The 25,297-nt window shown below is 44.4% G+C and overlaps 1 protein-coding gene and 1 non-coding gene across 2 annotated transcripts; both read right to left on the bottom strand.

Annotated features, from left to right (window-relative positions):
* Positions 1-2,961: 2,961 nt before the first annotated feature.
* Positions 2,962-5,186, bottom strand: C20H17orf58 (chromosome 20 C17orf58 homolog). Its single transcript, XM_032615057.1, has 3 exons — positions 5,029-5,186; positions 4,586-4,777; positions 2,962-3,926 (listed from the first exon to the last, which is right to left on the bottom strand). The coding sequence occupies exons 2-3, from the start codon at positions 4,686-4,688 to the stop codon at positions 3,736-3,738; spliced, it is 294 nt and encodes a 97-aa protein (XP_032470948.1). The 5' UTR covers positions 4,689-4,777; positions 5,029-5,186; the 3' UTR covers positions 2,962-3,735.
* Positions 5,187-22,452: 17,266 nt separating this feature from the next.
* Positions 22,453-22,525, bottom strand: TRNAR-CCG. Its single transcript has one exon. It is a non-coding gene; the product is annotated as a tRNA-Arg (tRNA).
* Positions 22,526-25,297: the final 2,772 nt, after the last annotated feature.

Raw genomic sequence — 25,297 nt, 5'->3', positions numbered from 1 at the left:
TTTGGTGCGGTTTCTAATGAAACAGTGGTTGGTTGGTTAACATTTTCTGTAGATGTTGGCATTGCCAAATTGTACAAAAAAGGTAAATTTTGTGGGAATCCTCAGGCCAGGAATATGTTAATTTCATATATGTATTTAATAGTATAAAGCCTTTTGCAGTTTCTATCACCATATAAATACATAGACATTTTATGGTTTTATCAACTACAGAGCTTTAGTGTTTCAAAAGTAATTTTTGGAAAAACATGCATTCTTATACTGAGTTTCAAAAGCTGCTTTTCTACGAGTATTTGACAAGCTTCTGCTACTCAGTAAAATATACGTATTACAGCTATTTTGCTTTCAGTAATCCAAGTAGTAGAATGCACATTTGTTATACTGTTTTGATTTTTCTACACAGTCTTTGGGCTTGTATATATGTTTAATTTGCATCAACAGATTTCCTTTGCTAAAAGTATTTTCAATGCTTGTTATATTTCATCTGCCAGGTTCACAATCCTTGAAACCATTTCATAAAACGTATTTTCATAATATTGGTAAGGCTTTTTTCTCCCACCCAAATTCTGCAGGATTTGCACTTTAGTTAATGTCCTGCAGTAGTTTTTAAAAATTGTGAACTTTCAGAGATATTTTCTAAAGTAAAACAATTACCTTTTTATATTTCAAGTGGCCTGGAGTGTTATTAAGAGACTCTGAGATTTGCTGCTGTTTGTAATCTACCTTCCTGGAATCTGCAAATAAAAGTTCTTTCCCTATTTCTGTTCATTTGTTAGGCAAACTCCCTGCATCTTTGTGTGTTTCTGATACTAAAGAGCCAGTGTGGTGGTGACCTTTTAAATCTACACACTTAGCCTCACGACTGAGGCCATTACCCACAAGTGTCAGGTTTCTTGTCCTTAAAATGAGAATGGTGATCTCTCATGAGCAAAGTAATGTCTTGGGGGAAGGATTTTTAATAAACTGAAATAATCTGAAGTACTTCTGGATACTTGGAACAAGATACCGAAAAAGACATTTCCTAGATCACACTCTGCTTGATCCAGTTTGGACCAAATTCAACTAAAGGAAATAAGTGCTGTATTTTTTAAATGATAAAGTCCTGTACCCAAAATTGAAGTTACTCATTGTAGGTAGTGGGTCAGTTTTTAGGTGTTTGCATATACCTGTGTTTGATCAACCTTAAAAATGATTTTAAGAGAAACATAAACAGTGCTAAGTGATACCTCTCAAAGACAGTTAAAAGCTAGTACAAAAAAAAAAAATGTATGTTTTATAGACCTTTCCCTACCAAAAGAAAAACACTTTTTTCTGCTTGAGTTCCAACAGCTTGATGGAAGGAGGGATGTGTTGAGCTCCTCTTGAAGGCAACAGGGTATTTTATTGTGCCCGTGATCCTTTAGCCTTTGGAACACAAACCATGTGCTAAGGAAAGTCTATCAACAGGAGAAAAGGATTCGGAACTACAGTGAATTTGGGAATTAAAATTTTCCATAAAATTAAAAGATTGTACGGAAGGTACTGACTGAATATTGAGAAGATTCTCCTTAAACTTTTTTGCCTAACCTGGAATTCCCAGTCTGTTGTGCACCGCCTCCCATGCATATATCCCCATATGCACCACTGTTCTACCTCATTTGAGCCTCAAACACTTTTTTTTTTTTTTTTTTTTTGGCGGTGCCTCTTGGAATGCAGGATCTTAGTTCCCCGACCAGGGACTGAACCGGAACCCCCTGCAGTGGGAGTTCACGGAGTCTTAACCACTGGACCGCCAGGGAAGTCCCCGAGCCTCGCTCATCTTTCATTGCAAAGCTGGTCTTGAATGATGGCCTGAAGTTTAACAACGTTTCTAAGAAACTGGCCTGCTTGTGTTTGCCAAAGTGTACATACCGTGTGACCTCCAAGTATCACACAGATCACAGTTTTGGCACTTTTTGTGTGATTCCAAAACATCTCAGAAACTCAGTATTATCAAAGCAATCTAATCAAACCCTAACCCTCAGGCTTATATCAAAGTGATTTTTTTTCTATCTTTTAAACCAGAGCTATTTATAACACTTCTCTTTATGCTCTAACATCTGACCATCCAACTAATAATTTATCTATTTGGCCGTTTTGTAATTTTCCCCACCATGTTACTCAGGATCACCACTTAGCCATTTGACTTTTAAAAATTCGGCTTTGGTTTTTGTGACCGGTGCTACTTCTGTCTTCGTTAATTTTTATCCTAAAGAAAACTAACACAGAAGCTCTTCATTCACTGCATACTCTAATCTACTGCCAGTGGTTTGTGTAGTAATGCAGTGGATTCCCAAGAAGCAATTCTAAGATAATTTTTAATAAGCTTGGGCACAACTCATTCTTGGCAAATACTCTAAAAAATCCCTCAGTTAGTGCTTTACCACGGCATAGTCAGAACCTCTCAACTTTTATTTTACCTCTTCGCCCCCTGTTTGGGACAAATAAGGTAACAGTATCTCCCGTCACAATCAGTTGTTATGTCTTACAGTCTCTCTGTGCTGTCCTGACATCCTGTGTGTATATAGTGCTTCTGTGAGGCCTTTAAAGACTCTGTGCCATTACAGACTAAGACACATCCTGAGCTCCAGAGTGAATCTCATCTGAGACCAAAGAGACTGTTTTTGTCTCTTCAGTGGAGTTCTGCGCAGTAATCTTCAACCATGGATTATCAGTGTCTCTATTCACAGCGTTTCAAATTAAAGCACAGCTTGGTCTTCTGAAAAAAAATTGTTAATGTCTTTGTGGGCTGAGGTATAAAATCAATAATAAATTCAGTTCATGATTAAATCTTTTTCAAGCCAACTGGAAAACGTTTAAAATTCACGTGCTTGCAAACCGTCATTAAATATTGGTTCCAGGGTTTTTGGAGTAAGTTTGAGAAATGCTTTTTCCCAAACCTTTTGGGGCTCAGTGAGGCTGAAAAAACCAGATGCATCCAAGATCTGATTTCACAGAAAGATTTACTGCTTTACAAACACAAACATGATACTTGGTCTTAATAGAAAAATGACATCAGATACACCCAGAATATGTTTGGTATTGGGATAGCTGCCAGTATGGCACAAAACATAGGATTTTAGAAGCAGGGAGGCATGAAAATAAACTATATTTTGGTACATCAGGAACACTTGTTTGAACAAACATTTGTTTGCTTGAATAAGCCCTTCAGTACTCTAAATGTAAAACTTTAATACTTGTCTCGGGCTCTGACTTTAGTGTTTGATCTAAATGTGATCTAAATGACATTTCATACGTCTGACTAGTGCACTTACTGTTATGTACAGAATTTAAAATGTGATGGTTTTAGTATAAAATTTGGTTTGATACATGATATAAACTATTCAAAATTGTATATTTAAAATCAAGGAAATGTTTTTGTGAACTATTTCTACTGAAGAATGTATTTAAATTAAAATAATTAAAAATAATCAACATGAAGCAGTGATCTGTTATCTGGACAGGTCAGTTATCTGAGCTTGTGTGAGTAACTGGCACACCAGTTGAATAACCACCACAGAGCTCAGAAGCATACCATTTAAGAAGCATTTTGTAAAAAAGTGACAACTTGAAGATGAGAGTTGGCACTTTGCAACTAGTTCCTAAAGGAGCTGTGTGCCCTGTTCTAAAGGAAAATCCGATTACTTAATGATAGGCCTTTCCTGTCTTGCTGCTGAATTCCAAGTCTCTTATGATCCAGAAATGCCAGGCTGGTATGTTTCAAATGCACTGGGTGTGAATTGCCCCTTGCACTTGCCCATCCCTTTTCCGGTTAAATCTTTTCACATAGCTGCTGCTGCTCCTGAGAAGTCCATCTCCTGGTCGGAGGCGCCCTCTCAGGACCTGAAGCAGAGCTGTAGGTAGCTGCCTTCTCTTATGGTAGATGTGGCCCATCACAATATACCTGCTGCCTGAAAAAAAAAAAAAGCCAAAATATAAATTCATAGTTATCTTTCAAATACCACGTAACAATAAGAAAATGTAAGGCTTTTAAGAAATGCCTAAGCTTGAATCTCTTATCTTGCTGCACATGTTGAATCTCAGACATTTAAACCTCAGACAGCAGGTGGAAATAGCCTAGTGACCTTTATAAGATAATCAGATTACTCAGCCTGTAAACAGCCAGCACTAGAAACAAAGGTCCTAATCACAACAGTGCCAGCAGGATTTTACAGAGCACATCTCTAGAAAAACGTGGGAGTGGGCATTACCCGCCCGCCCCAAACACACACGCCCAGCAAAAGACGTCTCTAAACTCAATTTAAAAAGCCCCTTAGGCATCCTGTCTGGCAACGGTGTTTCGTCATTCACTCCACCTGTCAACAAATATTGAGTGTTTGCTTTGTGCCAATCCGCTCAGTTCCCATCTTTAACCGGAGGCGCTGATGGAATTTAAATCACAGAGTGGCCGAAATAATACCTGTCTTCTAAATTCTATTCATTTTAGAATAGCCCCCCCCCAAAAAAAAGGTACTGGGGTAACCGATAGAGACCGGGCTGTGGCACGTCAAAGTTACAATGGTGACATAAAGAACATATATAAAATGATCACTTAGATCAGTTTTAATACCAGGTTTAAATTCTGGGCATGGCTTATTGCAACTAGAGGAGTCTAGGGCTAATATGTGGACTCGGAAGAAAAACCCGTCCGGAGTGATGTACAGGCGGTTCATCTTGTACAGCCCGTCCCGGTCCACCAGCAGAGTCACCAGCCGGATCCCTGTACCGAGGACGTCCACATCATGCACGATTCCGTTGACTGCTGCTTTCAAAAAAACAAAGAGTTTGGAGAAATGCATAGCGCTCACATCCTCTTTCTCTCCCCAGTGCGTTTCTAACAAATCACGAAATAGTCCACACGGCTCTGGGGCCTGCAGGACCGAGTGGGTGGGTTTCTCTAGGGTTTGGTTTAGGGGTCCCGATGCACAGCCCGGCGCTCTCGGCTCGGAAAGGCTCGCCCCGCGGTCTGGGCTCGGCCGCCCGGGCCCGGGAGGAGCTGCGGGCGGGGCTCACCGAACTCGCTGGCGCAGTAGGACTCGCGCTCGTCCAAGTCCACCCTGCAGGCGCGCGCGCAGGGCTCGGCGCCGAGCTCCACATCCTCCCTCCGCTGGGGGCTGAGGCGCGGCGGCGGCGCGGGCGCGGGTCCCGGGGGCGGTGCGGCGGCGCGCGGCCGGTTGGGGTGGGCGGGGCCGGCGGGGGCCTCGGCGGCGCGCGTGGGAGGCCGCGCGGCCGGGAGGCGCAGGGCCCGGGCGCGCGCGCGCCGCGGGGCGTCCTCCAGCGCGGGCACGCGGCGCGGCGACGCACGGTTCTCGGCCTGCGAGAGGCGCGGGCTCGGCGGGCCGGCGGGCGCGCGCGCGGCGTCCCGGAAGCCGGCCCGGTTCTCTGCGGCCGGCTGGGGCTTCCGGCGCCGCAGGTCGGACCAGGCGCGGGGAGCGGCCTCGGCTGCGCGCGGCCGCCGCGGAGTCTCGGGGACCGGCTGCGGCTGGGGCCCAGGCGTCTCCGCACTCGGGCCGCCGCCGGGGTCGGGCTTCCGGTTGTGGGGCGGCGAGGCTGTAGGGAGAGAAGAGGAGAGGCCGGGGAGGCCGTCAGGGTAGGAGAGGCCGGGGAGGCTGAGAGGAGAGGGGAGGGGTGGGGAAAGGGGAGACTGAGAGGGGAGGGAAGGGGACGGGGGTGGGGGGAATGGGAGAGGCAGAGAAGAGAGGGGAGGGAGGCCGAGAGACGGGGAGGGGAGGGGAGGCCGGGGAGGCTGAGAGAGGAGGGAAGGCGGGTAGAGATGAGGCTGTGGAGGGGAGGAGAGGCCGACAGGGGGGAAGAAGAAATGGCTCTGGGAGGGGAGAGGAGATGGGGGACAAGGTAAACGTAGCGTACACCTGCGAGAGGCGACGTGGAGAGGGCAGCAGACATGGAAGTGAAGGAAAGAGAACGGGAGGGGGAAGAGGAAGGCGCCCCGGCTTGTGGTGAGCACAGGTTTCCTAGGCCCCAAGAAGACGGAGATGAGGGTCTTGCCCTCTAAGAATGAGGGCAACTAAGAATATTTTTCTCACCGCATGGGAACATTTCATTTTGTTAAGGAAGCTTTGCAAATCAATAGCTTTTCAAATTACAACCACCTATTTGTTTTAGGACTAAAGATAACTGACAACTTTGGTTGAATAACAAACTCTTTTGCCCTTTCTTTAATATATATGTAAACATCCGCCTTTTTGCTATGTACAGTTTGTTGAGAAAGTACCAAGAGCAAACCCCTGGGGGAAAGGTCTCCTATTACAGGTTCTCCTAATTGTTTAAGCGCCCCTGACAACAGAACTATTTGGTTTTCCCATCCGTGTTTACACTGTCATCTTGGTCTGTGCAGAGTCGAGCATCTGTGAGTGGATTTTTATCTGGCTTCTTGGACACCACTTAGTAGTAAACCACAGCTTAGAAGGAGGTTTAAAGCGTGGCTGGGCGCAGAGGCCCCTGTTAAGTGTAAAAGCACCCGCATCGCTTACCCTGCCCGACCCCCACCCCTTCCCATGGTGGAGGAAAAGCTCCTAAATGGCAAACGGCATGAAAACAAATTTTTGAAATTGTTAGTGATTTTCCCCAGCCATGCAGGCAGGTTGGTGAGCAAACTTCAGCAAGCTTAGAAGCTGGGCCAGTTTCCATGCCCAGTTACACAATATCACCTCCCCGTTTGCCTGGGTCCCAGTGCCCTCCAGACGGGCACAAGAGCCCACCTTTTTTTTTTTTTTTCTATTATTTTAACGGCTGGTTTTCAGCATTTCTCTCTGGCATCGAAGAGCTTGGTCTGCCCATTTGCAGTTCTTGCAACACTTCATTTAAAGTGATTTATCTTGCCAAATTGACAGTCTCCTTTAAAATCAGCTTCCACCCAGCAATAATAGCTGGTTATAGTTCATGTTTTTGCAGAGAGGTTGATTCTGGCTCATTATGTTCAAGGTTGCCCATACACAGCTGAATAAAGTTCTGGTGGATATCCAATTCCTGACTGTCAACTGTTGACCTCACAACTGCTTCCCCATTGATATCACCATCTGTTGTCATGGGAAAGATTGTCTGATATTTGGGTTAAATGCCACTGAAGTCATTCCATTTCCATGTGGAAAAATAACCCAAAGTAAATTACCCTGTAAGGTGCGGAAGCTATTTTTCCCAGAGATAGTGAATCAAACAGAACATCCAAATAAAAGCCAGACAAAAACACCTCCCCGCAGAGAACCTCTTATTTCTTCATTCCCTCAGTAATTTTCATCTCAGGCATGAAATTGTGTGTGTGTGTGTGTGTGTGTGTTTTAAAGACTCAGGTGTCCCAAGGCCATTGGTTGCGGCAGCAGGGAGAGGGGAGAAAGGTCCGATTTCGGCTCCCTCCGCTCCCAGCCCCTGCGGGGCGCACCCAGCTCCTCGGATCGCCGGCGGGACGGGGACCCGGGCGCTGGGCGGACCCCGCGCTCCTCCGGGCGCCCGCCGCCCGCCGCGTCCCGCGAGCCCGGCCCGCACGGCTCCCGAAAGGCGCGCCACGACCCCTTTTGACACTTTCCCTCCTCTGTGATGGAGCAACTACTTAACATGCAAAGTTTCTCCAGCCTGCCCGGCTCGCTCGAGATCATTTCAGTAGCTGAACAACTGGCTTCATTCCGATAAAGGCTGCCAAGACACACACAATCTTGGGGACACATTTTGCTCCTTTCGAACAGGAACACGGACCTGGAATCTCCTCTCTGGCAAGCCCTGACCCCTTTCTCGTCCCGCCCTTCATCGCGCCCTCTCCCCAGCTCGCCCCCGGATCCCAGCCCCTCTCCCAGGGCTCAGCGTTTCATCGATCTTACCTTTTCTCTCCGCCACTGGGGCTTCGGGAGATGATCCAACGATCAAACAGAGGAGCCAGAAAGCTCTAGCTGTCATGTTTGTAGACACGGTTCCCAGGCTCTAAAACTGAGCCTGGGCTTTTGCTCTTTCTCTCCCCCCACCCCTTCTCCACCCCCCCCACCCCCGTTCATGCTAATGAGGGGCAGCCTTTGGGGAAACGGGAATCACTCACTGAACAGACCATTGGAACAAAACCGAGCTGCAGGGATTTCTCCCACCTCCTTAGGGGGATGAGCACGTGGCCTCTCAAAGTTGTCCCTGGGAACGTCTGTCCTGCGATCTGTGGGCAATGAAAGCATCAAAACCTACACTTTAAACCCGTATGGGTTTGCGGGCCGGGGTTGGGTGGAGGAGAGGGTGGGGTGGCCAGTGGAGAGAAGGATGTTGAGGGGCTGAGGGACAGGGTGGGGGAGTGTGAGTGATAGGGAGATTTGTCTAGATTAAGTCAACAACAAATAGGCAAATTAGAGCTTAAGACAGTTTGGGCTTGTGGAAAGGAGGAGATTCCAGATGACAGAAAATTCATCCCAGATTGTCTCAGGGATTCTGAGAGGAACCAAGTCACTACATCCTAGGTCTGGTTACACTGTTTTACTATATATACAATATTTATATTCTAGAATCAGAAAGGAAAAAAGCCTCAGTAAAATAGCTTTTCTTTTCCCTCCCCCTGTCCCCAGTTGAAATTGGTAGCAGGTTGGCTAGATTCATTAAGCCCAGGCGAGTGCCTTTTTACCCACCAGGAGCTAGAGAATAAAAAAGTAAAAATCCTTCCCAGCTCTCTAATGATGGCTCATTTCCTCAAGAAAGGTGGATTTTTTTTTTTTCTTTCTAAGGAAAACTCATTCACTACTTAGGTCTGAATTCTTGAAATGGCTCTGTATATTTGTCCTGAGCTAAGGACACTGTCCCTCAGACTGAACAGAAACAGCATTCACCAAAGGGGGAAATAAGCTCACCATAGTAAACCCACAGCCTTACCGACATGTATCTCATTTCAACAGCTTCAAATCCAGAAGGAAGGGGAAATGCATTGAGATGAAGGCATTTTTATCTGAAGCACATGAGCCAACAGTGAGATGCAACTGCTAAAAGAAAGAACAAACTTTTGCTGCACTAATGTCTTATGTCTCAAAGATAATAGTGCTAGTGGACCGATCAGTTTTGGGGCGGGGGGGGTTCATGTTTTCAAGAAAGACACTGGAAAGCTAGAAGGAAAACAACTGGGTGGTGAGAAGGCTGGAATCCATCATGGTCAAGTTCTTTTGGAGGAACTGAGAATAGGCAGCCTAGGCACAGAAAAACATTTGTTATATTTTGGGAAAGAACCAGTAAGTAGAAGTTATGAAGTGACAGATTTAATTTCAGTTTAAGAAACAATATTCTAACAACTGAGATCTCCAAGAAAGCAGGCTGCTTTGAGGTGTTGTGACAATGAGGTCCTGGCCATTGGGGGTATCCAAAGAGAACGTGACTCGGGGATACTGTAGAACAGGTTCCTGAATTCAGTGTGTGTTGGTTTGAGGGATGTGGTGAGATAAATGTGTTCTAGGGAGGAGTTGGCTGTCTAGTCACAGGCTGACAATATGTTGGAGGGGGTCACTATGTCTGTAGTCTGGTTCTCAACTTTCCTCAGCTTGAAACTCAGTTTTGTCAATGGATTAGATTTGTGGGACCAACTCACGTTAACCAAACTCATAAAAAGAAGATGTATAAACCAGAATGTCACTTATTAATTTGTAATAGGCTATAGCAAAGGTGATTCAGAGGTCTAATTATTAATCAGGAGATTGCCTGTTGAGCACTAAATCAAATTGCAGTTGAAGGTGGGCTAATTTTCCCTCATTTGAGTTTTAGAGGAGCAAATTCTCTGTTTCCTCCAAAAGAGTATATCTCTTCAGTCACTGCAAGGCTTGGGTACACCAGAGTCAGTGTCTCCAGATTCTGGCCAAGACCAAAAAACACTGTGAAATTCGTGCTTTGGGATTTATAATTTATAGATGTCCTTAGATCCCCTTCTTTCACATACTCTTTAAGTCAAGTGGAATAAAATTAACTAGGCTTAAGCTTTCTCAGTTACAACCGGATCTCAGACATAGCTGCCTGAGATAATATTCAAGTCACCCAGATCCAGTTTGGGGTGTTCCCAAAACTCTTCTGTTGCAGGAATGTTGTGAATGCCCTGAAGCCCACACCCTGAAATGTAGAGGCAGAGAGCTGACAGGAAGGCTCCTAGAGGCTCCCAGGGTGGCACCAGCCTGGAAGAACTTGCCAGGGTCCAAGGCTGCGTCTTGGGCAGCACATGGCTTGCAGGAGCAGAAGCCATATTCATGGTGGAAAGCACAGAGAGCTCGAAGAGACTGAACTATGTAAGTCAGAATGCCACTTTATTAATTTACAACAAGAAATCGACTCAGGCACACCTGCAGGCTCGTGTCAGCCTGGCTAGCGTTCTCTTTCTAAAAACAAGTCACCTGGGAAGCCAAATTACCATCAGAGTGCTTGGTAATATAAGCCAGAGCACAGGGAGTTCGTCCTACAATTGGAATGTTTAAAGGTATTTGTTTCTCATAACCTAATATGTCCACCTTTACATGCCTATCTTCCACATGTCAGGTGGAAGAACCTAAGAGCCTAATTGCCTTCCTCTCCCCTGCCAATTTCTGGCATTTTGAGTGTATCTTTCTGCTTTGCAAATAATTGTTGAGCATCTACTGTGTGTTGTATAGTAAAGGATTTGTGCCAGGTTCCTGGCATGGAGCTTCTAACTCTTGGAATCTCCCAAGTGATGGAAGCGTCTTAATGATTCACGAGCTTCCTGGATCACACCTGAGTTTATGCTAATGCAATGACTCTTGGAGGGCCCCTTGATAGCTTAGGGCTGGGAGCTGGTCATCAGAAAGACCAACCATGTAATTAGAGGGTTGGGACTTTGAGCCTGTCTGACCTCCAGGGGGCGGAGAGAGGCTGGAGATTGGGTTCAATCAGATGGTCAATGATTTAATCCATCATGCCTGCTTAATGAAACCCATTGACAGCTTCCTGGTCAGTGACCACATTGATGTGCTAGAAGGGTGATGCACTGTGATCCATGGAGAGAAAACCTTGAAGCATCTGGGACCCTCCCAGATCTTGCCCTATGTGTCTTTTGTCTGAGTGTCATTTTGTGTCATTTGGCTGAGTCTGATTTGTATCCTTTATAATAAAACTTTGATCGTAAGTAGAGCACTTTCCTGAGTTTTGTGAGTTGTTGTAGAGAATTATCAAGCCTGAGAGGAATCTTGAGAACCCCTAGATTTATACCCAGCTGTCTGAAATGAGGGCAGTCTTGTTCTGGGTCATCTGCCCTTTAACTAGTGAGGCCTGCGCTAACTCTGGATGGTTACTGTCAGAATTGAACCACTTGGTATCAAAACACTATGTGCCCCGGGAATTCCCTGGCGGTCCAGTGGTTAGGACTTGGTGCTTTCACTGCCAGAGCCCAGGTTCAATCCCTAGCTGGGGAACTAAGATCCCACAAGCTGCGCAGCACAGCCAAGGAAAAACAAAAACAAGGAAACACCATGTGCCAGGCGTTTTAGAAGCTGGAAATACCCGTCGTCATCATCTTTCTTCAAAAAGAGTACAATACTGTTGCTCTGGTTCCCATTAGGTAAATTAGGGTCATGTTCTAGTTCGAGTTCAGGACCATCCTGATTGGGGCCGAGGTCTCCCCAGATTCTTCAGGCTTTCACAGATAGCTGCTAGGTTTACTCATACAGGCACCAGGCTAGGTCCTGGAATACTGGGACATAAATCCTCCCCTCAAGTGGCTGACAGACTGCTGTGGGGAATAACGTTCCGTTAAGAGTGTTAAGTGCAATATTAAAAGGCTACAGGAGACATCACATAAACTCTGGTTTGAAGAATGACTGGGACGCACCAGATAGACCAAGGAGGGCAGGCATTGCAGGCTGAGACAACAGCACATGCAACGGCACCAGGGTACAAGAGAGCATGTGAATCTACCCAGGCACGGGAAGCATGGCGGCACACTAGGGAAGGAGCCCCAATGGGGGAAGATGCTGAGAGCCTCGATGCCCTATAGATGGACAATGGTAAGCAGCTGCTTTTTATTTTTTAATTTTATTTATTTAACTTTTAAATTTTATTGGCCATGCCACTCGTCTTGTGGGATCTTAGTTCCCCGACCAGGGGTCGAACCCAGGCCCTTGGCAGTGAAAGCACCGAGTTCTAACCACCGGACCTCGAGGGAATTCCCTAAGTAGCTGCTTTTTAATTCTTGATTTTGTTTTCCTATCACTCTACGTTACTGTAATGAAAAATTTGGAAAATAAAAATAAAGTAGACAGGGTTTCCCTGGTGGCGCAGTGGTTGAGAGTCTGCCTGCCGATGCAGGGGATATGGGTTCATGCCCCGGTCCGGGAAGATCCCACATGCCGCGGAGCGGCTGGGCCCGTGAGCCATGGCCGCTGAGCCTGTGTGTCCGGAGCCCGTGCTCCGCAGCACGAGAGGCCAGAACAGTGAATGGCCTGTGTACCGCAAAAAATAAATAAATAAATAAAGTAGACACAAGAACTACCTCCATCAATCACTTCCATGGTGGCACAGTGGTTAAGAATCTTCCTGCCAAAAAAAAAAAAAAAAGAATCTTCCTGCCAATGCAGGGGACACGGGTTCGATCCCTGGTCTGGGAAGATCCCACATGCGCGGAGCAACTAAGTCCATGCGCCACAACTACTGAGCCTGCACTCTAGAGCCCGCGGGTCTCAACTACTGAGCCCACGTGCCACAACTACTGAAGCCCGCGTGCCTAGAAGCCCATGCACTGCAACGAAGAGTAGCCCCCGCTCACCGCAACTAGAGAAAGCCCTCCTGCAGCAACAAAGACCCAACGCAGCCTTAATTAATTAAGTAAAGGAAAAGAAAAAAACAACAATCACTGCAATGTTCCCATGTTTTTCCTTCCAGGCTCTTTCTTAGATACCCTTTCACACAGATGCCATCAGAGGACCAACACTATTTTGGATCCTGTGTTGTTCACATGACACCATGACAAGGGCACTTCCCCATTTCACCTGTCATGTATACAATTTTGTATTCAATGAAAATTAAAATATTATAACAAACTCTTTGTAGATATGAAATCTCATAAGTCCATAATATGTTCTCATTTAGACAAACCATCATTTGTGAACATTTTAGGCTGTTTTCAATTTTTGCTGTTGTAAAACCTTCCATGTCGCCGTAAACAAAGGAATGAATGTATTGAGACATACTGAAATACTCTAGAGCAGGGTTTCTCCACTTCGGCACTATTGACATTTTGGGCAAGATAATTCTTTGTCATGCATTGTTAACCGATATCTCTGGTTTTATCTACTGGATACCAGTAGCGCCCCCCACCTCCAGTTGTGACGATCTAAACTGTCTCCAGACATTGCGATGTCTCCTGGGGACAAAATCGTGAACATAATCATTGCTAGACAGCAATGAAATTAAATGAACTACAATTACAAAAGCAAAGTAAAGATGAATCTCATAAACATGATATCAAGTAAAAGAAGTCCGACACAAAAGACTATATACTATGTAATTTCATTTCTATAAATTCACAAATAGACAAAATTAATCTATGGAGTTAAAAGTCAGGTTATGGTTATCCTGGGGATGGGTAGTGACTGGAAAGAATACAGAGGGGGAGGTGTTCTGTGGTGTTGAAGTGTTGTATAGTTTGATCTACTAAATTTTTTAAAAAATTTATTTTTGGCTGCGTTGGGTCTTCATTGATGCTCATGGGTTTCTCTAGTTGCCTCGAGCAGGGGCTACTCTTCCTTGTGGTGCACGGACTTCTCATTGCAGAGCACAGGCTCTAGGCTCTCAGGCTTCAGTAGTTGTGGCATGCAGGCTCAGTAGTTGTGGCTCGTGGGCTCAGTTGCTCTGAGGCCTGTGGAATCTCCCCAGACCAGGGATCAAACCCGTGTCCGCTGCATTGGCAGGTGGATTTTTAACCACTGTGCCAACAGGGAAGTCCCTGATCTATTAATTTTTGATATCTTAAATAAGAAATGTTACTGTTGGGACTTCCCTGGTGGTCCACTGGTTAGGGCTCCCCGCTTCCACTGCAAAGGGCAAGAGTTCAATCCCTGGTCGGAGAATTAAGATCCCACATGCCATAAATAAATTTTAAAATGTTTAAACATTTTAAAAAAGAACAAATTGTTCTTAAAAAAAAAAGAAATGTTACTGTTTATATGGTTGAATCTATTGGTTATTTTTTTGTGATGTCTTCCATCCATCTATAAAAGCTTTTAAAATGTATATGAGTAATGCATATTCATAGCAGAATAATTAGATATTACAGTTAAGAAAAAAGAAAAAAATCAACTATAGTCCTATTGTCTAAAAAAAACTACTATAAATATTTTGATGGATCAATTTCCAGACTTTTGGGAATTCCGTGGCAGTCCAGTGGTTAGGACTCCTCACTTTCACTACTGAGGTCCTGGTTCAATCCCTGATCGGGAAAAAAAAATCCGGCAAGCAGTGCGTTGCGGCCAAAAAAAAAATAAAGCTCAGAAACTTTCCAGACTTTTCTCCTATACATAGATGTACATGTAAATGTGTTATATAACTTCTTTATATAAAAAAGGGAACATGGTATATACATATTTTGTATATGACATGGTTTTAAATTTTTTAATGATATGGTAACGTCTTTTCATTTCAATAAATATAGGCTTCCATGATGATTTTTAATGACTGAATTCCTAGACTATTACATTGCTGAGTCAAAAGATATGATAATTTCAATCTTTTTACTATGTATTGCTGAATTGTTCCCCAGATATGTATCAGTTTACACTGACCATCAATCAGTGTAGGTGTGTAATAATGAGTATTTCTCCACATTGGAATATCAAAGCATCATTATTTGATATTCTTTCTGTTCTGAAGAGTTGTTTTTTTTTTTTAAGATTTCTCTTTTCTAAAAATTTACATTTCTTTGATTGCTGGTGACATTGTACATTTTTTCATAGATTTATTAGCCATTTGGATTTCTTTTGTTAATAACCTGTTCATATTCTTTGTCTATTTATTATGAATGATCAGATTTTCCTTTATGATTTTAAGAGCTATTTATAGCTTTAGAATTTTAACCCTTTGTCCATTATATATATTGGAAATATTTCTTCACAGAATTTCATTTGATTTTAAGCTTTTTAGTGATTTTTTTGGCCATATAAATTTAAAATTTTGTATAGTAAAATCCATCAATCTTTTTTTTTTTTTTTCCGGTACGCGGGCCTCTCACTGCTGTGGCCTCTTCCGTTGCGGAGCACAGGCTCCGGACGCGCAGGCCCAGCAGCCATGGCTCACGGGCCCAGCCGCTCCACAACATGTGGGGTCTTCCCCGGGCCGGGGCACGAACCCATGTCCCCTACATCAGCAGGCGGACTCTCAACCACTGCGCCACCAGGGAAGCCCAATACTGATCTTTTGATTGTGTCTTCCACGTATTTTATCTTCTCGCTCATCATTTTTATCAATTTATCTTTTTCCTTTTCATCCTGATTTCATTTTCAGTAGCATCAACTATGCATTTGGCTCCTTCCAATAAGGAATTTAATCCTAAGAAATTATTATTAGTTAGTTCTTTTTTGTTGTTCATCCTATTGTTCTTTCATCTGAGTCTACTCCCTGCTTATAATTTCCTGATTCACAAGGACCATTTCTTATGCTTTTGTGAAAATGTCTGTTTCTTGAAATTGTCTTCGGGAATCTTTGTCATCATTATTTGAGCTTTGTCTTCCTCTGAGCATTTTTAAGGGGAAAATAACATTCAGAAAGCTATTGAGGGACTTCCCTGGTGGTCCAGTGGTTAGGACTCAGCACTTTCACTGCTGTGGGCCCGGGTTCAACCCCTGGTCGAGGAACTAAGATCCCACAAGCCACAAAGAGTGGCCAAAAAATAATAAAGAAAAAAGAGAAAGCTATTGAAAATAATATAATGAATACCTGCATAAGTATGACCCAGTTTCCCAGTTTTATCAACCCTTAATAATTTTTTCCATATTTGCTTCATGTTTTTTTAATGTTAAAATATTACAGATATAGTTAGTAGTAGCCAGTCTCCAGGATGACTGGTCCCCGGTGATCCCTACTTCCTGGTATTCACACCTCGTGTAGTTCCTTCCCACTACAAGTCCCCTGTAGTTGCAGCAGGACTGGTCAGAGTGACCAATAGCATATGGAAAAAGTGATAATATACACTTCCAAGACTAGGTTACGAAAAGACTGAACTCTCACCTCTTTCTTTTAGACCATTTCCTCTGGGGGAAGCCAGCTGCCGTGTTGGGAGAACACTGAGGCAGTCTGTGAGAGGCCCACAGCAAGGAAGCAACTGAAGTCTTCATCCAACAGTCAGTGAGAAGCTGAGGTCTGCCAACAGCTAGTAAGTGAGCCTGAAGGCAGATCCTCTCCCAGTTGAGCCTCCAGATAAGACTGCAGCCCCAGTGCAGAGCTTGACTGAAACCTCCCCCTGAGACACCTGAACCACCCGGTAAACCTCTCCCAGATTCCTGGCCCAGAGAAAGTGTGAGTAATAATGTTCATTGTTGTAAGCTGCTAAATTTTGGGGTAATTCGTTTTGTGGCAATAAATAACTAATACACAGTTGAAGGCCCCTTAGGCTCCCCCCTCATCCAATTTCTTTTCCTTCCCAGAGGTAATCATTATGCTGAACTTGGGGTCTCTACCATTCTCCTGGATGTTTTTCCTACTATGATTGTGTCAACTATGGTAAAAAGATATCTTATAAATTAATGTTGAGGGGTTTAAAAATTATAATTACAAATTTTGGAACATTCCATATAAATATGCAATTGTAGTTCAATAAATCATCTCTGAAATGAATAATAAAATTGGGAAATCTTTCCCTTCTTAACTTGGGAACTGCCTTGTCTAATCTTACATTGAAATGTAAAGGAAAATCTATTGTTAATAACAATAATAGTAGCTGCCATCTACTGAGCACCGTTCCAAGTATTAAATCTTTGTATAAACATATGAGCTTATACTTTTATTATCCCAGTTTAGGGATAAGAGAAAGGTTAAGTAACTTGCCCAAGGTTATACAGCTAGTAATTAATGGATTCCAAAACTATTAGCTACTACCAGTGCTATTTATATAAGGTAGAAATTAAAGAGAAGGGAAAAGATCCAATTCACATAAATGTAGCTGTTAGAAGGTTCCTCTGCAAATGGCCATGAGGTCTAAGTTGATCATCTTAACTGCCTTCTTCCATCATTTATTCCCTGTTCCTCCTACCCTCAGCTGGGCAGGGGTCTATGCCTGGTAAGGAGACTCAAAACTTTTCTCCTGTAGGACCTGAGTTCTTGGTGGTCCTGTCTTTATTGGATTGCTGTACTTTCCCATTAACTGGGTCTTTGGGACAAGGGCACACTAAGATGTGCCCCCCAGTGAATCCTTGGATTCCAGACATTTCCTCTTTCCTCCACTAAGTAGCGGACTGTTTTCCTGTTGGTAATCACATCGTTCACCAAGGCTTAGTTCAGGGACTGTCATACCTGGGGCTGCTATAACAAAGTACCACAGCCTGCACGGCTTAAACCACAAACATTCATTTCTCATAGTTCTGGGGCTGGAAGGCTGAGATCAGGGTATCAGTATGGTTGGGCTCTGGTGAGAGCTCTCTTCCTGGCTCCCAGATGGCTGCCTTCTTGCTGTCTCCTCACACGTCAGAGAGAGACAGACAGACAGACGGACAGAGTGCAACAGAGAGACAGAGAGAGACAGAGACATAGAAAGGGCTCTGGACCCTTCTTCGTTTTATAGGGACACTAATCCCATCCTGGGGCTCCACCCTCCTGACCTCATCTAAAAGCCTCACCTCCTGATACCATCACACTGTGGCTTCTACCCATCGATTTGGGGGTAACATAAACATTCAGCTCATAACAGTGACTGCCCCCCTTCTCTGCCTATTGATTCAGCAGCCTGAGGAGTCCCAGATGGCCAGGGGGCAGCCTCAGATCCAATTGAATGGGGCCATGATAGTATTTCCTGGCCTAAAGATCTCTCCACTGGGCACTAGAACCTCTAGACCCACTGAGTCTCAGATCACTGTCAAGGAAAGCAAAAAGATTCTTCCAGGGAATTATTAGGTGTCATAGTGGGAGAAGCCACCCCTACCTCCTCTCCTTGGTTCCTGGACCTGCGCATTCTGGCAGTGTCTAAGTCCAGGAATGGTCGTGCTAGCAGAAGCCTTGCAGGCAAAGAAGACAAATCCATACCCAGAACACGTGTCTGTCCCTGTGAGGACGGGACGCTGTCCGCACATCCCAGTCTTACTGCAAACAAGGGATTATTGTTTTGCCTGTCAGGGTGCGACCCTCCCCTTGGAGAAGCGCCCTCTGCTGGCATTTCCTAAGATCTGCGTCCATGAGCATCCTCTTCTAATTGGCATCTATCCGTGTTGGTTCCTCACTGCTTTTGGTAGCCCTTTCTTCTCCTTTTATTTGAGGAGTTGCAGATATCTCCTAGTTTCATTGATGGTGTTGTTTGTGGTTCTGCTTCTCATTCCCCTTGTGCTTTTGTAGGACTTTTCGAGAGGAGTGGAGAAAAATGGCAACTTTACTGTAGTTTTTAATACTGAAATCTGGTAAAATTTAAACGTATGATCACTCTGAATGTTAATATCATTGGCTTGTATTTTAATATTAATTCTGGTGTACTTTCTGACATTCTTAAATGAGTTTTGAAAAATTGGACTAATACAACACTAATATTGTACCCTTTGACCCACTCCTCACATTGCCCCTGAGATTGCTTGGGGACAAAGGAAAAATGATTAAAAAAAGGAGACAATTAGTAAGGCCCTAAAATGCTTTTCATGAGGCCCATCAATAATATAGTCATACCATCCCTGTTTGTCAAGCTTCTAAGGCAGTTCCTAGACAAGGGGCCAGATGATTCTTTGTTATGGGGCTAACCTGTGCATTGTAAGATGGCAAGGTTACCAGGTCTGCCCAGAAGTGCAGAAGGTTAAATGAGTGTTATCCCCAATACCTGCCACCCCAGTCTTAATCAGTGGTGGAAGAACGGTCTCAGAACTGTCTCAGTGGGCCATTTAAGTTTAATAGTATGAGCCTGGTTGATGATAACAATGCATCGTAAAACTTTCAGACAGAAGGGAGAACGTTTTGTGGACCGTGTGTGTGTGTGTGTGTGTGTGTGTGTGTGTCTGTGGCAATTTTAAATTATTAGTTCTTAAAATCAGAACTTTTTAATGGAAGCAACTGGACCAAAAATCTGTCAGAGGATTTTGAGACTCATTAAAACAAAGTTGAATGAGAAAAAAAACAAAACAAAACCAGTCTACATCACCTAAAATCAACAGTCATGGTGGAACAATTAATATAGAATACTCAAAATAAAATGTACAACGTTTGTGCTGAGGATAGGTGCCGGTGTTTTACATGGCTAGTTAGCATTCATGCCTCTTTTTCTTTTTAAGGAATTACCTCTTCCCCTTTTAGGGAAGAATTGGTGGGAGGGTGATTCCTTTGTGGCCCCATGAATCAACAGGAGAAAGTTGGGTCAGTTGTAAGCTTTTCCTGGGAAACTTGATTCTGGAGCAAGTGACCCTAGGATGAAGAAAACTATCAGAGGCACTTATTGCAGGTCTAGCTGCGTGACCAGGGGCAATGATGGCAGCAGTGGTGGCCTCCTGACAAGTGTCCCTGGCTCTGAGAGTCACTGTGCTTCCAGCTTCTTGCTTTTGGGGGGCCATTGGTGTATCCTTATTCTGGCTGGTTCCCACAACTGGTCCTCCGGTTTTGCCCCCCTGTTTAGTAAGCACCTCCCTTCCCCATGTCTTTCCAATGAATTCTCATTTGCTTTGCTCAGGTTGGGCTGGTTTGTTTCCATTGTTGGAAACAAGACGGAACTAGCAAAGGAGATTGAGAAATTGACTGGAGAACTGAGAAAAAACACATTTTTCTGGAAGCCTGGGAAAAGGGTGTGTTTCAAGAAGAAAGGACCGGAGTCTTCCCTGGTGGTGCATTGGTTAAAGAAGCCGCCTGCCAATGCAGGGCACACGGGTTCAAGCCCTGATCCAGGAATATCCCACGTGCCACGGAGCAACTAAGCCCGTGCGCCCCAACTGCTGAGCCTGCGCTCTAGAGCCTGCGAGCCGCAACTACTGAGCCCACGTGCCGCAACTACTGAAGCCCACGTGCCTAGAGCCCGTGCTCTGCCACAGTAGAAGCCACCGCAATGAGAAGACCGCAAACCGTGACGAAGAGTAGCCCCTGCTCGCCGCAACTAGAGGAAGCCTGTGCACAGCAACGAAGACCCAACGCAGCCAACAATAAATAAATAAAAAATAAAATGAATTTCAAACTTCAGGTCAAAGTCAAGCAAGAAAATGACTGAAAGGTATTTCTTAAATTTGCCAATTAAGAGGTCCCTTTCTACGAGGAGTTTGGCCAGCGACAGAGGAATGAAGAGAACATGGCAGGTGGAGGGAAGGAGACCCTGGGGACTCAGGAGCCGCCCTTGAGGCAACCTGAATGCATGGAGGGAGGTGCCCAGGACTCATGCCAGGTGCCCAGGACCAAGGGTGAGCTTTTAAGGACTGGAGAATCTGTAGAATGTTTGAAGCTCAAAGGAAACAGCCAGTAGAGGCAAACGAAAGACATAGTCAAGGGGGGGAATTAACAGGCTTCCACCTTCTGAGTGTTTACTAAGTGTCAGACAAGTTTCCTAAGGAGAGAGGGGTTCAAAGCAAAATCAGAGGGAGGGACTGGCCTGGGACTGGAGGAGAGACATCTCTTCATGTGAGACAGAAGAGGGAAAACACGGAGGAGATGATGGAGGTGAGGGAAGAGGAAAATGTGGAATTTGCATGGAATGACTTGCATGTGGGGTGTTCAGTAGACATTGACTTCAGCCAAATGAACTATGGTGAATGAGTCACAAAACATCTGCCAGAGAGAAGGAGCTGGGCTGAGAGGAGAGGCTGTAGGAGAGAAATGAGGTGGGAGGGTGAGCTTGCTGGAGGCTGAGCAGGCCAGTCAGAAGCCCAGAGAGGGGAGGACGTGTGAGGAGTTTGTCCTGCCCAGTCCTCAGGCTGAGTATTGTGTACGAGAGCAATCTTGCCCTTGGACCATGAAGACATTGTCACTCTCCGTTGTCCCCAGATGCTGCCTACAGGTAGGAGGCAGGAGACAATGCAGCTCCGATTTTTTGAGCACCTACTGTAGCAAGGACCTAATGTGGCCGTCAGCACTGAGGTACCAAGAATGCAGCTGGAAATTATGTCCTGGGCTTATTTATTTGTTAATGTGTTCCGGTTTTTAAATTCAGCACTACATTCCTAATCTTAAAAAAGGTGGGGGGAGCTTCCCTGGAGATCCAGTAGTTAAGACTCTGCGCTCCCAATGCAGGGGGCACGGGTTTGATGGGTGGTCTGGGGAACTAAGTTCCTGCACGGTGTGGCCAAAAAAGAAAAAAGAAGCGTTGGGGGTAAAGGTATCAGCTAAATTTCCCCACTGATTTTTTAGGGTTTTTTTTCTTTAATAAATTTTAATTTTGGAATAATTTCAGATTTACATGACAGTTGCAAAGATAGAACAGAGGGCTCCCATATACCCTTCACTCAGTTTCCCCTGATGCTAACACCTTATATTACCATGTACACTTGTTACAACTAAGAAATCAACATTGGCATACTGTTGGTAACTAAACTCCAGAATGTATTCAGATTCCACTGGTTTTTCCACTAACGTCCTTTATCTTTTTCAGACTCAAATCCAGGATACCACATCGCACTTAGTATTTAAGTTGTTTTTCAGAAGTAGGACTTATTCCTCGATATTCCTCTTACACAAGTTTTAGAAGAAGAGTTTAAACTTTTCAAGCTAGTCAACTGAACCAGTCTGACAAACTTAAACTCTGATTGTATTTCTTTTATTACAGTAATTTGCAAATTAAATACACACATACAAACCTTATGTTCCAACTACAATTTGTTGTTCATTATACTTTAGGGGCAGAAACCATAAATTATATTTATTATATTTGTATGTTTTAGCACAGATAAAAACACAGTTGCTTATATATTCTCCTTAGTACTGGAAATAAATGTTTGGACCCAGCACAGTTGAATCTGCTCACACACCCCTTGGGATAAGAATGGGGAGGAAGTTTTGCATGTGTGGCTGCCCATGATGAAACCCATTTTTAAAAGATAGAAAAAGAAATGATGCCATCTGTCCAGTTGGCAGTTGCTGTTTCCTAAGGCTTTTCTCTTTTAAAGATCAGTATAAACTAAGCAAGAGTAAATGCTCCCCTTTTGGGTCAGATTTTAGCTTTCACTTGCAAGGTCTCAATTCCAGTGCTGTTAGACCTCGGAGATGCATTTCCTAATTTGTAAATAGGATAGCCCTCGAGATCGCTGTAGAGAAAGCGAAATTACGACATTTCAAAATCTACTTTCGAGCTCATCAGGGCGTTTCTCTCCATCAAAATTAATCTTTGTGCGACCCAGATGGGACTCGAACCCACAATCCCCAGCTCCGGAGGCTGATGCCTTATCCATTAGGCCACTGGGTCACCACGGTATCCGGGTTCTCACACCGTCCCCTTACGCAATGCCATCATCGCGCACCGCCCTCGCGCTCTGCGGCCTCCCTTCCGGCGGTGTGTGATTTGGGAGCCGCCCCCAGTGCCTGCAGCACGCGCCTGCGCACTCCTGCGCCCTCGACCCGTCCCGCCGCCAGAGCCTCCGCGCGCATGCGCAGGGTCTGCCCCACCCTATTGCCCTTGTACTGCGTGGCCCGCACGCGGGTGGCTTTGGGTGTCTTGGGGAGCTGTTTCCTCTTGGGTTTTCGGAAGGGTCTCAGTCCTGGCAGCATACTAGGCGCACTTGGTGGGCGGGGGAACTCTAAACAAAATTCCAATGCCTGGCCTCTCCCCGTTCTAATTCTATTTACCAGGGCGGTCCCGGGCCTCTGCATTTTGCAGAGTTCCTGTGACCTTCCTCTGGCGTGAGGTCCTACCGCATCCCCCCAACCTTCCCGTCCCTAACAGCTCCCTCCTTCCCTTTTTTTCCCTGCCTTTATTCAAAGTACGTTAATTGGATAACATTATGTGCTGGGAGCTGTTGGGAGTTTGCAGGGTGAACAGGCTTTTCTTCAAATCTGCCCTTCTCCCCCACTCACCTACAAACATTTTTCTCCCCATCTCTTCTTTCCCTCCGAATTGAAGGGAAAATAAATATAACGAGGTCCCTAAATACAAAATAATACGAATTTTGTTTTTATCCTAAAGCTAGGTCTTTGATAAAGATTTAGAGATTTTTTGGTTCCATGCATAGTATCTGTATGCTTGTTGCATATAAAGGTGCTGCATTTGTTATTTTTAAAAATACACGATTTCGTTTTCTTCTTAGACACATAATACCTGTTCATTTAAAAATTGTATAAAATGGGGGTAAGCCAAACAAAAATTGAAATTGATTATAATTTTACCATTCAGAGTTAACCACTATTAACATTTTGGTGTGCATCTTTCAAATCTTACGAGTCAGTGTGTTATGTGTCAGTTTTATTACCTGTGGATCCTGAGTCATCCAGGAAATGCTTTTCACAAAAACTAGGACATAATTAGTGAATAATAAATAATCATATAGCAACAATGGTGCAGAAGCAATGGTGGGTAAAACTGACACAGCGAATCAAGGCAGTGACACTAAGCAATAATCGTTATTCTTCACCTTTGTGCAGTGGAGGGAGGGGAGGGAATTTGGGCCAGCTTCACTTAAGAACATCCTTGATGACACTATAAGAATTATTAATTTAAATCTCGACCCTTGAGTACACATCTTTTTAATATTTTGTGTGACAAAATGGGAATTATGCATAAATCACTTTTACCACAGAATTCAATGGTTGTCTCTTGAGGAAAACATTTGTTCAGTGTTTGAGTTGCAGGCTAAACTGGCTGCTTTTTCAGTGGAACATAGTTCTTGAAAGAATGACTGACAGGTAAACTATAATTATTCAGACTTGGGCACACTTGGGTTTGCTTCTCTGGAGCAGCTTCACTCTCAGGCTCACATCTTCAGAGCACGCAGTCCACTGGAAGAGAGGGGATATCTCACAAAAGTCTCAGTAAATATTTTACTGCATTGTGTTACATCTTTATCACCAAATTCCTGTGTCTGGGAGATGGAATGTACTGATTGGCTTAGGCCAGACAGACCCTCTCCTGAATCTCCATCCAAACTACAATAGGAAGAGTTGGGGGGTGTATGCTTTCCCAGGACAAGGTGTATCTTTCAAAGGCAACTTTCACTTTTGACATTTTACTTCTGTTTCAGGTTATTTTCAGGTGCAAGCACAGAATAGTGGTCAGAGAGCACGGATCCTGGAATGAGATGGCCTGGGTTTGAATCCTGTCTGCCATTTACTCCTGTGCGAACCTGTACAAGTTACTTAACCACCTACTCTTCTGTGAAATGGAACAAATAATAATACTAGCTCACAGAGTTGTGAAGATTAAATGTATTCATAAAGGTAAAACACTTAGAACAATTCTGGGCACATAGTACCCAATACTTGCAAGCAAAAGAAAACCCAATTTGGGGCTTCCCTGGTGGCGCAGTGTTAAGAATCCAACCGCTAAGAATCCACGTGCCAACGCAGGGGACATGGGTTCGAACCCTCCTCCGGGAAGATCCCACATGCTGCAGAACAACTAAGCCCGTGCGCCACAACTACTAAGCCCGCGCGCCTACAGCCCGTGCTCTGCAACAAGAGAAGCCTGCGCACCGCAACAAAGAGTAGCCCCCCTAGCCGCAACTAGAGAAAGCCCACGCACAGCAACAAAGACCCAACGCAGCCAAAAAATAAATTAAAAAAAAAAAAAGAAAACCCAATTTAACGAGTTTAAACAACAAAGGAAATGTATTGGATGATGTAATTTCAAAGTCATATAAGCAGCTTTCTGAGGTAAGGCAGGCTGTTGATCCTGGTTTCTCTACAACTGTCTAATTCAGATTTCTAGGACTCACATCTCTCCGTTCAGAAGAACAGAGCCTGCTTTCCAACCTCTAATCATTAAACAAAAGGCACAGGCTTCCCAACTGGATGAATTTAGGTCACATGACTTCCCCAGAACCATTCACAGTAGCCAAGAGAATGCCGTGTAGTGACTGGTTTGGAGGTGAAATCCTTCCACATTTTTGCATTTAGGGAGATAGGATTGTGCTGATTGGTTAGTTGGGAGTAGAATCAACCTCCTATGACTCTCATAGCTGCTACACAATGAGTGAGGCTGGCAAAAGTGCCTGCGAGAAGGGATGAAGATAATTGTTTGAATTTA

The sequence above is a fragment of the Phocoena sinus genome, chromosome 20 (genome assembly GCF_008692025.1).
Source record: "Phocoena sinus isolate mPhoSin1 chromosome 20, mPhoSin1.pri, whole genome shotgun sequence".
NCBI lineage: Eukaryota > Metazoa > Chordata > Mammalia > Artiodactyla > Phocoenidae > Phocoena > Phocoena sinus.
The sequence above is the reverse complement of the archived record's forward strand: the minus strand, read 5'-3'. Positions and strand labels throughout refer to the sequence as shown.